Consider the following 18,238-nt stretch of genomic DNA (forward strand, 5'->3'; position numbering starts at 1 on the left):
GGCGTGCCTCTGACTCGACACGTCTCGGCGCCAACCATCAAGGGGCTAACAAACCACCCCCACCGAAGCTCCACGACGCCCTCATCGTTGTAGGGTGATCTCCTCCTTTAGACCTCCAATATTCAGCAATTTCTTTCTCAAACTGCCACAAGCCAACAGCCTTTTCCCAAGTTGCATCAGCCTCTGATTCTCCGCCCCATTGCACCAAGTAATCTGTCCGTCGATTTTTCTTGCTCTGCCCCATGGTGCGATGATCAAGGATTCTCTCCACAGACTTGGAATACTACTGCCTAATCACGGGTGGCGCACGCCGCGCCTGTTTCCTTGAAGCATCAAGTAAATCAGCATTGAACTTCTTCAAGAATGATACATGAAATGTGGGGTGTATCTTCAACCGATCCGGCAATTTCAATCGATAATCAACCCTCCCAACTCGTTTCACGATCTCAAATGGCCCATCATACTTTGGAATCAACCCACAATGCACGGACTTGGAAGAAATCTTCTTCCAAATTTGAGGTGTCAGTTTCAGCAACACTTCATCACCCACATTGAATTCCACATCACGCCGATGACGATCTGCATACTTCTTCATACGGCGTTGGGCTTTGGCAAGGCTATCTCTCGCCTCATCCATTAACTCTTGCTTCTCACGAGCAAATCTATAAGCGGCTGGACAGTTTTCCCCACTCCGTTGCACTGCAATCTCGTGTGGGGCTAACGGCTGTTGCCCATGCACAATCTCGAACGGACTCTTCCCCGTAGCCGAGGAACGATGTAGATTGTAGCTAAACTGAGCTACATCCAGCAAACCGACCCAATCCTTCTGACTCGCTGATACATAGTGTCTCAAATAATCTTCCAACAGTTGGTTCATCCTCTCGGTCTGCCCATCGGTTTGAGGATGATTGGCTGTAGAGAACTTAAGATCCGTCCCCAACATGTTGAACAAACTGGTCCAGAACCGCCCCGTGAACCGAGTATCCCGATCACTGATAATGTCTTCGGGAATACCAAAGTATTTGATCACATTCTTCACGAACAAGTCAGCAGCTACATCAGCGGGACAAGCCTTTGGGCAAGCAATAAAAATCCCATACTTAGAAAATCTGTCCACCACCACAAATATAGAAGCCATCCCATCGACTTTCGGGAAGCCCGAAATGAAGTCCATCGATATAGATTGGAACGGCCGTTCTGGAATAGGTAGGGGCTGCAACAACCCAGCCTCCTTCTTCATTTCCAGCTTGTCTTGTTGGCACACAAGACAAGTTTTAACATACGCCTCAACGTCATCCTCCATCTTTGGCCAATAATATCGTCGGGACAGCAAGGCATACATGCGCTCAATGCCGGGATGACTAGCCCAGTGTGGGTCGTGGGTCTCCTTTAACAGCTCGCGTCTCAACGCTCCTGCTGGCACATAAGCCCGGCCTCCACGAGCAAATAATACACCATCAGTTAGCCAATATTTCCTCACTTCCCCATCATTCACCTGCAAAACATGTTTTTGATAAAGGGGGTCAGATTTGGAAGAATCCCGGATTCTCCCAATGAAATTGGACTCCACAAGGGTCAGCGCTGCCACGTATTCCTCCACAGTCTTTCGGCTCAATGCATCAGCAACATCATTATGCTTTCCCGGACGATGCACCCAATCGAAATCAAACTCCCCCAAGTACTCTTGCCAACGTGCTTGCTTTGGTGAGAGCTTTTTCTGGGTTTTGAAATAAGTGTTGGCAACATTATCCGTCACCAGACTCACCACTGTGAACTTGGTACCCAACAAATAATGTTTCCACACCTCCAAACAATGGATCACGGCAGTCATCTCTTCTCGTGAGTACTATAACGATACTCACAATCCTTCAATTTCCGGCTTTCATAGGCAAGAGGGTGCTTATTCTGAACTAGCACGCCCCCAATGGCACGGTCCGAAGCATCAACCTGTACTTCGAAAGGCTCATCAAATATGGGCAGCCTTAGAACGGACTCCGTGGACAGCTTGTGCTTCAACTCATCGAACGCACTTTGACATGCCTCGGTCCACTTCCACGCAACATCCTTCTTGAGCAAGTCCGTTAAGGGGTTAGCAATTTTCGAGTACCCTTCAATGAACCGCCTATAATAGTTTGCCAAGCCAATGAAGGATCTCATCTCCGCAACTTTGGACGGCACGGGCCAATCTAGCACAACCTGCACCTTCTTTCGATCCATCTTGATCTGCCCTTGGCCGATGACATGACCAAGGAAAGTAATTGAGTTCCTGCAAAACTCACATTTCTCCTTCTTTGCATATAACTTATTCTCACGCAATTTCAAGAATACAGCCCGCATATGCAACAAATGCTCATTCAATGACTCCGAATATATCACAATATCATCAAGATATACCACCACAAATCGATCCAAAAACTCATAAAGCACGTCATTCATGAGATTGCAGAATGTAGCAGGGGCATTAGTAAGACCAAACGGCATCACCAAGAACTCAAATGATCCATACCCTCGTCACACAAGTGGTCTTAGCTTCATCACCCGGCGCAATTCTGACTTGCCAATATTCGGACCGTAAGTCGATTTTGGTGTACAAACTTGCCCTCGACAGCTTGTCAAATAGATCAAAGGCATTTGGAATAGGATACTTATTTTTTATAGTAACCTTATTCAAAGCCCGATAATCTAGACAGAACCGCAATGATCCATCTTGCTTCCTTTGGAATAACACCGGCGACCGGTAGAGGGCTTGTGCAGGAGGTCTCGCACCCGGCTCCAACTCAATCCGATGATCCGTTGCACGCCTCGGCTGCAATTCTTTGGGCAATTCCGCAGGCATCACATCATTGAACTCATCTAACAATTCTGCCACTGCATCAGGGACTTCTTGGGACACGCCGGGTTTGATTTCAACCATCGCAGCAAGATAAGTGGGCACACCCTGCTTCAAGCCTTTCTTCAATTGTAGGGCTGAAATCAACCTGTAGGATTTCCTCTCGGCCAAAAAATCACCCTTAACAAACGTTGGACAGCGTTCATCAAGGATCATGATCCCACCCACATGGGGCATCATAGCAACTTTCGCCATCTTGAAGAATTCCATCCCAAGTATAATCTCGAAGTCATCTAAAGGAACCGCCATCAACGAGCACGATCCCTTCCAAGCATCGATCTGAAGATCAACATCTCCCACGCCTAGAACAGGCTTCGCCTCCGAATTCACGGCTTTGATTCGGCTAGCATAAGGCTCCAACTTAACACTGAACTTACTTACAAGCCGATCGGACACAAAGTTATGGGTGGCTCCGCAATCCACCATGGCCAACACATTCTGACCATTCACAACACATTTCACATACATTAATCCGTAGTCGGACTTAGCATCCCCTTGAATTGCAGATAGCAATTGCAATGGGTTCATCCGAGGGGCATCAGCATCACTCTCTTTGTCGCTTTCCGCCACAAGCGCATTCAACTTGCCTTTCTTTGGACAATCCCTCATACGGTGGTCGCCATTGCATATGAAACATCCACGCCTCTTCTCACCACCATTCTGTTGGGACGAGTCCTTAGAACCACCGGCATTGCCATTATTGGCTTTCTTCTTTTTCCAGCCATCTTTGCCTTTCCTTTCCTTCTCCTTCCCTTTGCCCGTCTCTTTCTTTTTCTGACCGGACTCAGTGGAACTGATTTATGCTTAATTGTGCTAAATTTTGGGGTTTATATGAGCTTTATTTTAAGAGAATCTTCTGGAAAATGGTGCATTTTATGGCTTGTTTGATGCTTTGCAGGAGATTTAGGTTTTTAGATGGAAGAATACAATTTTGGAGATTTCGGGGCTAAAGAGGTATTTTTAGCATAACTCTGTAGTCAGAGCAGAGCAGCATAGCTCTATCGCCAAAGCCCGCGCTCCAGACCAGACCAGAGAAGTCAGCCGAAGCCCCGAGTCAGAGAAACCAATCTCCAGAGCAGCGAAATGGATAGTCAAAGCAGAGAAATCAAGAAGTCAGATAAGCGAAGCCCGCGCTGAAAAGTCAGAGAAATCCGCGAAAGCGCCAGAGGAATCGAAAGCGCCAGAGGAATCGAAGCGCCAGAAGAATCGAAAGTGCCAGAGGAATCGAAGCGCCAGAGGAATCGAAACGCCAGCGGAATCAAAGTCCAGTGCAGCGGAACCGAAGTCCATTACAGTGGAATCGAGAAGCCAGAGAAATCACCGTTCCTCTGGCGATAGCAGAGAAATCACCATTCCGCTGGCAACCCAATCGACCCTTCTCAGTAATCCCCTTCTCACCTCTTATAATCTGCTACTGTCAATCTATCTATTTATTCATGTATATGATGTCTATACTCGTTTGCCAGCTCTGTGCTCGAGGAAAATCTCGAGACTCACTTGCATAGATGCCCATTGCTGAAACAAACACAGTCCCTCTCGCGCCAGCCTTACTATCAAAAGGGCATTAATGCTGGAGATGATGATGATGAAGAAAAAGAAGAGGATTCTTCACATAGATATTCTACTTTTACTTCCGAGATGAAAAGGAATGCCGTCTATTCGATGCCCCTGCCCAAATTTTTGGACTTGATTGCTAAAATCAAGTCCATACATGCATCCATATGCAGCACCATTCCTGATTCTTATAGGATTCCTGAAGCTTGTAGCATTTGGACCAATAGAGAAGTTGACAAGTACTAGGAGATTTTCTCATCTTTTATATATATACATATACATATACATATGGTTTGTGTTTGAGTTTGATTCATTGAGTGTTTATTGGTTTCAGGAAACTCCCTTATAAGGAGAAACATGTGTTACAACAGGCATCAATGCTTGGGAATTTAGAAAATTTTGGGGTGTTGAGGGAATCTTGTTCGAGTTCTGGTGAAACAAGTGAGGAGAAGGATTCTAAGAGAGAGAGAGAGAGGGATAGTGATGTTCCTGCTGTGGTCGAGTTTGGTGCCGGAAGGGGGTATTTGACACAGGTTCTTGCGGATTGTTACGGGATCAAGAAAGTGTTATTGGTGGAACGGAAGTCATATAAGTTGAAAGTTAGTGTCTATACCTTTTTTCTGCTTTCCTTTCTTTTACTTTGCATCAGAAATCATGAATGTAGGTGTGATGATGATGTCTTTGTGCTTCAGTAGTGCTTTAAGCCCAGATGCATGGTTCTAATTTGTTTCCATTCTTACTTTTACTCCTCAGGCTGATCGGAGTTTGCGACAGAAAGAGAGCTTAGTGTTAGATAGGTTGAGAATCGACAGTATGTTCTCCAAGTCTTCTTCCTAATGCTTTAGTTCTTTTCTTTTTATGCTGTGGAGAATGGACAAACGATGAACATGTATTTTAGGAGCTTTCTGCTTGAAGTCATTCTATAAATTTTGACTTAAGTATATTTTTGCAGGCAACTCACTCGATTAACTTAGCTTTTGATTATGCAGAATATAGTGTTTTTCTCTAAACAATTTGTCTCTTTTGTAATTACCAGACATTTTAAATGAGAAGGTCTTGCTCTGGGTTTTACATTAGTGCTACTGTTCACATTTGCTAGTCACTGCAGAGACTAAATCAAGATGATAATTTAAAATTGTGTAGCTTTGGCCTTTGGTTACTGAATCACTTGGTTGTCTAGTTATAACTTTTGGCCAGTGCCACTACAACTTTAAATCAATATATGGATGAGAGAATTTTAGGATGTAACTATGTAAGGTTAGCAAGAATCTGGATTAGACAGTGAAGGAGGGAACAGCTGATGAGAGTGTCATTGAACCCTTGAGCGGTATTGAGTTTCTGTTGCCTACTTGTTCTGATTAAGTTTCCGAGTAACCTTTAATGTAAAAGCTGCCACCACAGCATGGAATTAGATTCACAACGTAGTCACACTTCCATCTGAGAGCCCTGGTCGCCTATGGAAGCATGTATGCACAACTTTTGAAGTTATTTTTGGCCATGTAATCCAGTATTGTATCAAATTCACAAGCCTTTGTATCATCACATAGGAGCATGGGTTTATAGCTTCATGTCCACTTGAGAACAAGATCATCATATGGTAAAGAAATTACCATTCAAGCCTGTGGATGATAGCTTATTTGGTTCAATCATAAGAGATTTGCCTTAGGATGGCCTAATGGAAAATATCTTGATTTTATTGAGGAAGCCAACTGATCAGCCACTAGTTCTTATTTTTAGAAAACAAGCCACTTTTTATGACGCACACTATTGGAAATTGTTAGGCGTGAAGGTTTAAATCCAGCTCAGCATTTGACTGAGAAGTACGTAGCTGTGAATTAAGAGTGGCTTATTTATTCTTTGTAGTGCGGCATGCTTTTCCGTTACTTATATCATCTCTATGACATAAACATTGTTTAACATAAATGTGAAGTACTTTAATTAAGATCTAGAATAGCGTCCCTGGAGGGAGTGTGGTAGGCATATATGCCATTTTGTCGAAAATACGAGAAGTCGAGCCTAATTATGTACGTGGATGCTATACAGATTTCTGTTTATTCTGAGAAATGTATACATGTGGCCTAGGATATCACAATTTAGGGTTCGGCTGCCAAGTTTAGTTGCTTTTCCCAAACTCGATTTGATATTCTCGACATCTTTACTTGCAGTTGAGGATCTAAATTTGAATGCCGTAGAATCATTAAAAGGAGTTGGCTACATTGCAATCGGCAAACATCTTTGTGGGCCTGCAACAGGTAACTGAAAATTCGGCAACTGTATTATTGCAATAGAGATTTCCCTATATAACACACACACAACTTTGTTCCAGACATGACCTTAAGATGTTGCATTCGCCAACATTCCAATGAAAACGAAGCTGTTCAGTCCCAAGCAAGTTGTTACCTGAGAGGGTTAGCTATTGCTACATGTTGCCATCATCTTTGCCAGTGGAAAAGCTACATTAGTAATCATCAAAACCATTAATTTGTTTTTTCTGTAGACAAAGCAGCTATAACTAGAAGCAAATTTCTGAGCTATTTACTCGTGCAGGTAAGAAATACATATCTGATATGGGTTTCACCAAGGAAGATTTTCATGCGATCACATGGTTTACCAGCTGGGCCGTTGATGCAGATCATGGCTCGGATTTTCCTGTCATAGATTTCTCTACTCAACTTGAGATCATGTAATGGCCTTGCCATTTTAGGTCTAAAATATCTTTTTCCATTTGTCAATACTGATGTATGATGTGCTGCTCACAATGCACTTTGATCTGTTTATCATGTTCCAGGACTACTGAAAAGAAAGAGTTGTTGCTAGACACAGAATCATGCAAAGTTGAAGATATAGTGAAAAATATGCAGCCCATTGATCGAGCTGTGTTGGGCTACATGTGCAAGCAGGGGCGGAGCTAGGGGTGGGGCAGGGGGGTCACTGGGCCCCCCTGGGATTTTCAAAAATAGTAGGGGTATTTTTGTAATTTTATATTAAAAGTAAAATATATAGTATAATTTTATCTACATTATTATTATGTTGAGCTATTTTAAACTGTAATTGGTATGCAATATTTAGAGTTAAGACGTTTTGAAGAAGTGAACACATAATTAATTTATTTATATCATGATTGGATTGGATTGGATTTTAGAGATTTATTTTTTTAATTTGATATTGAAAGTTACTTTATCTTACAAAGTTTTATGAGATTTTTGCAAATAAATTCACAAACTATTTCAAATTTGTAATTTTAACATGACTTTTGACTGTGGCGAATTAAATCACTATTTTTTTCAATTTTTTCAATTACGTCCCCTATTTTTTTTAGATCGTCAGAGTGTTGAATTGCAACTTACGTGGATTAGTAAAGACAACGTCGTTTTTGTGAGGCCTAAACGATTTTGTTTCGTACAATTTCAATTAATTTTTTTTCCAAATTAGAAAGAGACTGTACCTTGTATTTGCACCATAATTTACAATATGTAGTAATTTTATTGAAAAATACATCGTAACATGAATATTACATGGAGAAATAATTCACACAAACTTTAAGTTAACAGTTCGACAATCGAAAAAATTGGGGGATGAAATTGCAAAAATTATAAAAGATCACTACTACAAATTCTCTCATACTCTACAGTTTAAAACTGTAGAATATGAGCATTTCGCACGGTAGAGAATAAGTATGTAGAGAAAGACCCCCTCTTTTCTCTACGGTTGTAAAACCGTAGTCTATAGCTATCATGGACTACGGTTTTGCACGCACATAATCTACAGTTGTCAACCGTAGTGTATTGTGCTCAATAGACTACACTGTCTAATTGTAGTTAATTCATAGCCAAGTGTAGTGTATGTCATTTTTTTCCTACGGTTTTAATGAATATTTGTAGTCTATGTCTATAAAATACTACAGTTTCATTATTTTACACTACGCTTTAAAACTGTAGTCCTTATGAAATATAGACTACGATTTACGCCGTAGTTATTATTTAATTGACAGTAGTCAATGAGTATAAATCACTACAGTCTAGAATAATAGACTACAATTAAACCGTAGTTTATACATACTACTACAGTTTTATAACCATAGTTGCATATTGTAGTTCACACCTGTTTTAAAATCCGAGAATCCAAAATGAAATTAAAATAAAATAAATTCCATTGCACATAATTAAAATATTTCATCCAATAATCTTGTAGCAAGTATTCATACAATGTCAAACCCAAAATTAACCACAAAGTACAAAGTATGAAGTGTCATCAATACAATTATGTTGATTCAAAAAGTATATCACACTAAAATGAAAATATATCATACTATATGTTTTCCATCAACAGGCTTGCACACTCAACACGAACTTCATCAATATCCTTTCGATCATAAGTATCCTGTATATATTCACAATTAAAAATTTAAATATTAATACAATTTTATACATACGAAAAAAAAAATAACTTAAATTTGAGTAACTAAAAGATAAATTTCTTACAAGTAAACGTAGATAGCTGGAACCACTCTCTATAGTCTTTTCGATAATGTCCTTCATGAATCGCAATATAAAAAATTCACATTGTTTCAAATCCAATTGTCATGGACACTACGTCAAAATATGAAGTATTACCAAAATCATCCCAACCATATTGAAAAAAATACAACAATATATAATGAAAAACATTACCTTCGTAATTTCTCAAGTTGGTTGTTTCTTGCCTCTTTTTTGTAATTTTGCTTGAACATGAAAATCGCCCTTCAAAATATATTAACATATATTAATTCTCCACATAATAGAATCTATATGTAACTACAATGCTATGAAATCTTACGTGTTCACAATAGTCTTCCAAGTATTATATATCACATATACAATGATCTAGAGGATCAAAAAGATAAATTATCTCTTTGTGAGGATCCACCACGGTAAGAATCCAATGCGCCTTATATATAATAAAAATTATATATTAGACAAATTTAGAAAAGAATAATAATGATGAGTATCTTCCTACTGTATGTGCCTTACATCTTCCTACTGCATGTTGCTTCCTAATTATTATTTTTATTTTATTTTTGAAGAATACATATCTTAATTCAATGTTGCGGAAATCATATCAAATTAGTAATTGATGAATTCAATGTTTTTTTTATGGAAATTTAATTAATTCAATGTTTTATTTCATACCTAATAGTTGGAGTGGGACCAATGTTCCTCATCATATTATCGATCAATGATTGATTATATGCACAAGTACTCACCTGACCTCACTACTTGGACTACATGATCTTATTTATTTTTAAACTTTCGTGCATCATATGCTTCAACTATTCATGCTTTCATATTTCGACGGATAGCTGCTTTAGTTTGTATATATACATATGTATTGATAATTCTTTTAGCTTTAATATAATGAATTATACGATTTCATAGCCTGAATCTGATTTGGAAGCAACTTATGAATAAGATACGAACTCAAATCACTTTCATGGACAGATTATCAATGCGCATAAGGATGAAACTCAACCAATTACACAAAACAAGGATGTGAATTCCAGTAGAAACTTGTGCAATAAAAATAGCAAGTAGCATGTATATCCAAAAGCAGATAAACATAAAAAAAGTTGGGAGGGATTAGGTTTGACATTGACAAACTAACCTGCACTAAACGGACATCAAAGTGGGCCTCTTGTGCGTGAGAACTGGAACCGTGGTTGTGCCGAGCAGGAGGTAGCTGTACGTGGCTGTGCCGAACAAGCGGGGACGGCACGAAACGACACGGTCATGGCGGAGTACAGACGGGGCGTGGTGCCAGTGGCACGGTGACGGGAGAGAGACGGGGTTTTAAGGGAGAGATGACAGATTTGAGGGAATAGACGGAGAGAGATAAAGTTTGAGGGAGAAGGCCGCGATTTTCTGTAGACAGACGACGGTTGACGGAGATGGCTGTGCACACACGGCGGTTGACACAGGGGGCGGCTGACCACGCGGATGAGTACAGACTTTGAAGAGGTGGGGGGAGAGGGTAGGGTTAGAGTGGTTACGTACATCGTGGGAGGGAATGTTTAAATTAAATGCCAAAATATTTTTTACTTTTTATTTATTTAAATGATCAATCATTGTTTACAATTTAAAATAAAAATATTAATCATTTTCATTTTCTTAAAATATTAAGGTTTTTTGGTTTGTTTTTTTTAAAGTAAAATAGTCTTATATTTATTTATTAAATGCTAAATTAAAAAAATTCTTTCATTTTAGCTCAAAAAAAAAAATTCTTTCATTTATGGATATTTCAATTAATAATATTAGTAAAAAAATATATAATATTAATAATTTTAAAATTTTATTATTTAAATTCTTAAGATTAGAAATAGTTATTTTATTATTTTTACTATTTAAAGTTATAATATTATTTAATTTTAAGTAAAATTCATTAATTTTATTTATTTAAATAATAAATCATTTTTTACAATTTAAAATAAGAATAATAATCATTTTTAATTTTTTAAAATAATAAGTTTAATGACATTAAATTTTAACTACATTTTTTAACAGTTAATAGTCTACAAGTTTAGATACCGTATTCAAAACTCGCATATACACTACAGTTTGACTAACAAACAACTTATATACACTACAATTTTAAAAGTAAATGTAGACAAAAATGAAGATACATGCCATATACTACGCTTTAAAAAACTATCGTAGTCAAAACTTTATACACAACATAGGCATACACTACGGTAGTTCATAAACTGTAGAGACAAATTCAAAAAAACGAACATACACTACGGTTTTATGGGCATCGTAGTAATAGATTACTATAGACTACGGTTGTGACTACGGTTTGTTCGCCATCGTAGTCTAAAATTAGAAAAGAGCGCTCATACACTACAGTTCACCTAAAATTCCGTAGTCTAAATGAATTCACTACGATTTTTTTATAAAACCGTAGTTATAAGGGTGTAGAGATAGCCCAAATTTGTAGTAGTGGATGAGTGATTTACTTTGCCACACTTTCAAAGTTACGTTAAAAATTTTTTGGACCCCCCTAAATCAAAAGTCTGGCTCCGCCCCTGTGTGCAAGGATATCATTGATGCTGCAAGACTTATGTGGGCGAAGGCGCAAGGTCTAAAATGTGAGCTTGTGAAGTATGTTCCTGTCACCATTTCTCCTGAAAACCGCGTCTTGATGGCCAAGTAGAGTATCTGACATTGTTGTTCAACCATTTTCACTGTTGCGTATCTTCTGATTATAAAGAGGTTTCCCTGGGCTATTCGATCCATGTTCTTTCTTGGCTGATTTATTGTGCTGTTTTTTAGCCTCAACTTTGATTAGGAGATTCAGTAACTATCAAACAGGCGACCGGTGACCAGTGACCGTTGAATTAGACATTGCAGTTTCTTTTTCATTTTTTTGTGCTACGGTTACTGCTGTTTCAGATATCTCAGATCCAGGGGCGGAGCTAGGGGTGGGGCAGGGGGGTCACTGGGCCCCCCTGGGATTTTCAAAAATAGTAGGGGTATTTTCGTAATTTTATATTAAAAATAAAAAAATATATAATTTTATCTACATTATTATTATGTTGAGCTATTTTAAACTGTAATTGGTATGCAATATTTAGAGTTAAGACGTTTTGAAGAAGTGAACACATAATTAATTTATACATATCATGATTGGATTGGATTCTAGAGATTTATTTTTTTAATTTGATATTGAAAGTTATTTTGTCTTACAAATTTTATGAGATTTTTGCAAATAAAATCACAAACTATTTCAAATTTGTAATTTTAAAGTGACTTTTGACCGTGGCGAATTAAATCACTATTTTTTCAATTTTTTCAATTACGTCCCCTATTTTTTTTTTCAATCGTCAGAGTGTTGAATTGCATCTTACGTGGATTAGTAAAAATGACGTCGTTTTTGTGAGGCCTAAACGACGCCGTTTCGTACAATTTCAATTTTTTTTTTCAAATTAGAAAGAGACTGTATCTTGTATTTGCACCATAATTTTCAATATGTAGTAATTTGATTGCAAAATACATCGTAACGAAATATTACATGGAGAAATAATTCACACAAACTTCAAGTTAACAATTCGACAATTGAAAATTTTGGGGGATGAAATTGTAAAAAATAAAAAAGATGAGTGATTTACTTTGCCACACTTTTTACGTTAAAAAATTTTTGGACCCCCCTGAATCGAAAGTCTGGCTCCGCCCCTGCTCAGATCATTTGATGGGAATTGAGTAGAGGTTGCTGGAGCATCCGGATTGGATATTTTACAAGAAATATGCAAAAATGGAAAAGCTCTATAACGAAGGTTTCTTAGCAGTGCTAACTGAAGTGAGCTTTGGATGCTTTGCCTGGTATGTATTTTACGTAAAATGGAACCCTTATACTTACAATATTGGAAGACTTTTATTTGCCGATTTTATTCAAACAGAAGTGAAAGCTAGTAGCATTTCACACGTAGGTTTATCAATATTAATATGGGTTATTAGCGCCTAAATACACCAACTTTGGGGGTAATTTGGTTTTGCACATGAACTTTGAAATGTGTAAAAAAAATACATGAACTTTAATGTTGTAGCAATTTTATCACAAATTCAAATATTAGATATCCAAACTTTATAAAAATCTTATGATTTACGGGTTTAGAAATGTCTTATACGATATCTTTTAGAGATGTTCTATACGATGTCACAAATTCAATTTTTGCTCAAATTAAAGCTGACGTGGCAAATCGAAATATCGGCGTGTATTCATCGGATGTTTTAAAAAATGACATTGTACATGACATCTCTAAAAGATATCGTATAAAACATCTCTAAACCTGTAAATCATAAGATTTTTATAGAGTTCGAATATCTAATATTTGAATTTGTGATAAAATTGCTACAACATTAAAGTTCATGTGCAAAACCAAATTACCCCTAAAATTGGTGTATTTAGGCGCCAATCACTCTATTAATAAATCTTTCTATGATAAATTTCAGTTTGTATTGAGGAGTTCATTTTTGCCAAGTCCATGTTCAGCCAAAATTTGGTGACTTTATATTAATCACAAACTTGAATATTTTATTTATATATATTAACCCAATATATTTGAATAATCACGATATTATTTCTCATTTCGAAAGCATAATATTTTTTTCTATTTCATCCACATACTCATTCCAAAATATACGTAACTTCCTATATTTTTATAAATATAAAACAATCAATAGATATTGCTAAAAATTTAATATTTTTAAAAATTTTACATCACGATCATGAAAAATTCATTCAAAACTGTTAACATTTTTGTTGTTTTGATTACACACACAGCCTCGTATTAATCGTCGATATGATAAATGGTTTAAGAATAAACATAAAATAAGGATATTATTAAGAGTTAATATATAGGTCAAATAATACATTTTCATTTAGTAAAAAAGGAAATACTACTAATATCTATGAGTATAAAAAACTAAAATATTCTCACCCTTCCCTCCAAACCTGTCGATTCCCCTCCCTCCTTTCTCGAAACTCTAATCCCCCTTTCCCCAGCACCGTTGCCACCGCCCTTTCCCTGTGCCGCCCCTCGTCCCCGTGCCCTGTGCATTGCCGACGCACCGCCCTTCCACATGCGCCCCTGTCTCTCTTATTGTCGCCCCTTCCTCGATCCAGCCTACCCCTTTCTCAATTTGCAGAGCCATCCTCTTTCCTCGGTTCCTGTGCCGCCGTTGCACCCTCCCTCCCACGGCTGCTGTGTTGTTGTCGAGCCCCTCTTCCCAAATTTCTCCCACGGCTTCCCTGTGCTTCCCTGTGTCGTCCCTGCCGTGGCGTCCCCCTCCTCCCCCTTTGTTGTGCCGTCGACGCCCTCCCAAACCTGTCAATTTCTCGTCCCCCTACCCTAAACCTAATTTCCCTCTCCCAGGCGCTGCCACCGCCATCATCAACCCTTCACGTTGCCATCGCTCGCATGATACCGTCGCACACTTCTAGGTTTCATCTCCTCTCACTTTCTCTCTATGTTCGTTCGCGGTGCCGCCACCTCCCCTCTAAGGCGCCATTGCCTTCCCGCTGCAACCTTCAAAGTCGTGATGATTACACACTTTTCCGCAAAAGTGTGTAATAATAGTAAAGGTGTACGATTACCAAAAAATACGTAATTGTTCAAAATACCCTATTACACACTTTTCGCGACAAAAAAAATGTGTAACAATGTTTAAAATACCCTATTATCTAAAAATGTATTTTTTTTTTCACATATTTTTATTTGCATGACTAAAATTTCTTATAACTAAAAGGTTTTGGATACATTAGGGTATTAATTTTGATAAATTCTCTTATGCATGAATAATATATACACTTTTAGTGTTACAGTATTATGTTCTTGTATTATATATTCACCTATAATTTTTATTTTTTACATTGTAATTTTGAAACAAATTCTAATTTTATTTCTTATTTCTGCTTTGTAAGTAATTGTTTTATACTCCTTCCGTCCTACTCTAATAGGATCATTTTTCTTTTTGGGATGTCTCACTCCAATAGGCTCATTTTTCTTTTTGGGTAAAAAAATTATACTTAAATGGTTTGGACCACACCACTTTACTACTAAAAAGTAAATTTTCTTAATCTTCGTGCCCAAAAGAAATGAGCCTATTGGAGTGGGACGGAATGAGTAATATGTTACAAAGCTAAAGGAATATGAAATTTATTTGCATTTTTATAAATCTTAAGAAAATAGTTCTACGAATGTAAAACTCTTAAACATATTGTGGTTTAAATATCACCTCAATTAGAAACAATATCACACATGTATTATAATCAATAATGTTATTTGGACAAAATATGTCCGAACAAAATATGATTAAATATTTTAAAAAATAAATTTAATTAAATATTTGATTTAGTAAAATTAAAAATTCTTCACTAAGATAAAAATATTAAAATAATATATTAACGCAATTCTTGCCACTTTGGGAATAACACAATAACATACTCCCTCCGTCCCATTATTTATGGGACAACACTGTTGGGCACGGAGATTAAGAAGAGTAGAATTAAGGGAATTTCATGTATAGTGTTATTGTTAATTAACACACACACATGCAGTCACACACTCACGCACACTCTCTTTCTCTCGGCCTCTCTCTCGCCGGACCGGTACACGGCGGCGGCGGCGCCGGCGAGCGCCGCCTCGTCGGCCCCTCTCCGGCCACAAATCGACAAGCAAGATTCCAACAACCAAATTTTCAGAATTTCAGAGAACCAAATCAACAACCAAATTTCAGAGAACCAAATTTCCAGAATTTCCAAGAACCAAATCGACAAGCAAGATTCCAAATCAACAATTAAAATCAATAACCAAGATCGAAATTAAAATTTCAAACAAAATCGAGAACATTGAACTGCGAAATAAAAATCAAAATCTGAAAATGCCAAATCCACAAACGAAAAAAATCAAATCTGAAAAATCTCAAAACCACGCCGAGATCTGCCGAAATCTGGAATCGCGCCGCCATTGCAGGAGGTCTTCAAGGGTTTCGATCCGAATGAGCTCGAAGAGTTGAGGTGGCGCTAGGTGGAGGTTGAGTTCGGAAACCCACAAAAATTAGTGGACGGCTGTGGACGGCGGCTAAGGGTTGAGGCGGTGGAGGCGCGAAGGAGCAGAGGCGGTGGAGACGCGAAGGCAGGCGGTGGAGGCGCGAAGGAGCAGAGGCGGTGGAGACGCGAAGGCAGGCGGTGGAGACGATGGCGACGCGGGTGGTGGGGGGGCGCGAGGGCGGTGGTGGCGGTGGAGGCGACGGGCGGTGGTGTTTGAAGAGAGAAGGGAGGCAGGCGGCGACTGGTAGGGGTCGAGCTTGAAGAGAGAAGAGAGGTAGAGAGAAACGGAGGAGCCGTAAGTTTAGAGAGAGAATGAGAGAGAAAGAGGCGTAATTTAGGGAGGGGTTTATTTAGGCAATAATTAGTCAATTAATTAAGGCTTAACCCACCCCTTATTTTTTTCCCAAAAAGGAAATGTGCCATATAGGTTGGGACAGCTCAAAAAGGAAAGTGTGTCATGAATAATGGGACGGAGGGAGTACTATTTTAAATTCAGTAAAAAATATGTTATATAGGCTATAGCATCTGTAGACAATTAAATTTGTCGTCAAATTAAATCGTGCCACGTGTAAATTCATGAATTAAATATTCAATTATATTTTCTATTTTATTAAATGAGATTTTATTCCTAAATTAAATAGATATATGATTAATATTTAATAAAATGAATTAATGGGCTTATTGGCCACTTAAGGCCCTAAGGCCCATGCATAAAGGCCCAAAGCCCATAAAGCCCACGAAGCCCATCTCTAAAATCTATAAATAGAGGTGTTGGGGTGCTCATTAGAAACAACGTGAAGGAGTGGAAGATCGAAGAGCACAAAGAATTCTCTCTAGTATCACAAGTAGAAGAGGCGGATAATTGGAGAGTTCAAGTATTCTTCCAAGTATTCAAGTATCTTGAAGAATTCTATCTAACGTTCAAGTCTCCTTCAAATCTTCAATCGTTTGAGTATTCAAATCTTCAAGTATCCTTCGAATCTTCAAGTATTTGAGTATTCAAAGCTTCAAGTATTCTTCAAGTGTCTTCAAGAATTCTATCAAGTCTTCAAGTATTCTTCAAGTATCTTCAAGTGATCAAACCTTCAAATCTTCAAGTGATCAAGGCGTTCTTACAAATTCCAAGAACGATCTTCCTCAAATCAAATCAACCAAATCCCAAAGCTTCAAGGCGTTCTTACAAATTCCAAGAACGATCTTCCTCAAATCAAATCAACCAAGTCCCAAAGCTTCAAGGCGTTCTTACAAATTCTAAGGACGTTCTTCAAATCAAATCAAATCAAGTTCGAAAGCTTCAAGGCGTTCTTACAAAATTCTAAGGACGTTCTTCTCAAATCAAATCAACCAAGTCCCAAAGCTTCAAGGCGTTCTTACAAATTCTAAGGACATTCTTCAAATCAAATCAAATCAAGTTCGAAAGCTTCAAGGCGTTCTTACAAAATTCTAAGGACGTTCTTCTCAAATCAAATCAAGTTCAACGTTCAATCCAAAATCACGACTTAAGTCCCTTGGATTGGCGTCATCAAATTAAGTATTTCAATAACCTTCGAGCTTGTTCAAGAATCAAATGGAAGAGAAGAATCAGAGGATTAACTAGAGATTGCAACCCGCATAAATCTATCTTCAAATCTATCAAATTATCTTTGTAACGCATTTTGTATTTTATCAAATTGAAATACAAAAATTTGTGTTTACAAATTTTGGCACGCCCAGTGGGACATCTCTACCTCTCATCTCTACTCTTCACCAAAAATCTTGAACAATGTCCATTCAACCAAATGCAACTGCTCCAGCTTCATCTAAAGGTTCTTCGGAAAGCATCGGTGTGATCACGCGAAGCAAAGCAAAATTGAAGCAAGAGGTGTCCAAGTCAACCTCCCGTCTTCCATCTATCCATGAAGAAGATGACAACTTTGAGAGAAGCTTCACATTCCCCACTGAAAATTATCAACTCCATGCAAGTGTCATGATGACAAACACTTCCACCATGGAGGAACAACTCTTGAACTTGACAAAGATGGTTGAATCTCTAACCAAGCACATCCAAGAGCAAGATGCCCAGATTGCAAAGCTTAAAGGAGAAAAAGGAGATTCAAGCCACGCCAACAACGATAGGGAAGGCGAAGAAAGCGAAGAAGATGGAGAGAATAACGATGAAGAAATCTCCAAAGACAAATCAAAGAGTGATGGAAAATGGCCTTCAGGAAAAGACAT

At 38.1% G+C, this 18,238-nt stretch overlaps 1 protein-coding gene and 1 long non-coding RNA gene across 2 annotated transcripts; one reads left to right on the top strand and one right to left on the bottom strand.

The window, feature by feature from the left end:
• The first annotated feature begins 3,518 nt into the window (after positions 1-3,518).
• LOC131013337 (uncharacterized) lies at positions 3,519-11,837 on the top strand. Its single transcript, XM_057941744.1, has 10 exons — positions 3,519-3,650; positions 4,232-4,272; positions 4,357-4,683; positions 4,779-5,043; positions 5,198-5,255; positions 6,610-6,696; positions 6,771-6,905; positions 6,992-7,127; positions 7,233-7,344; positions 11,516-11,837. Exons 1-10 carry the CDS (start codon positions 3,519-3,521, stop codon positions 11,627-11,629), a joined length of 1,407 nt encoding a protein of 468 aa, XP_057797727.1. The 3' UTR covers positions 11,630-11,837.
• On the bottom strand, positions 8,597-10,463 carry LOC131007268 (uncharacterized). The gene is made up of 4 exons (XR_009096005.1): positions 10,085-10,463; positions 9,115-9,183; positions 8,926-9,033; positions 8,597-8,824 (listed from the first exon to the last, which is right to left on the bottom strand). It is a non-coding gene; the product is annotated as an uncharacterized LOC131007268 (long non-coding RNA).
• Positions 11,838-18,238: the final 6,401 nt, after the last annotated feature.

Source organism: Salvia miltiorrhiza, chromosome 1, assembly GCF_028751815.1.
Source record: "Salvia miltiorrhiza cultivar Shanhuang (shh) chromosome 1, IMPLAD_Smil_shh, whole genome shotgun sequence".
Taxonomy (NCBI): Eukaryota; Viridiplantae; Streptophyta; class Magnoliopsida; order Lamiales; family Lamiaceae; genus Salvia; species Salvia miltiorrhiza.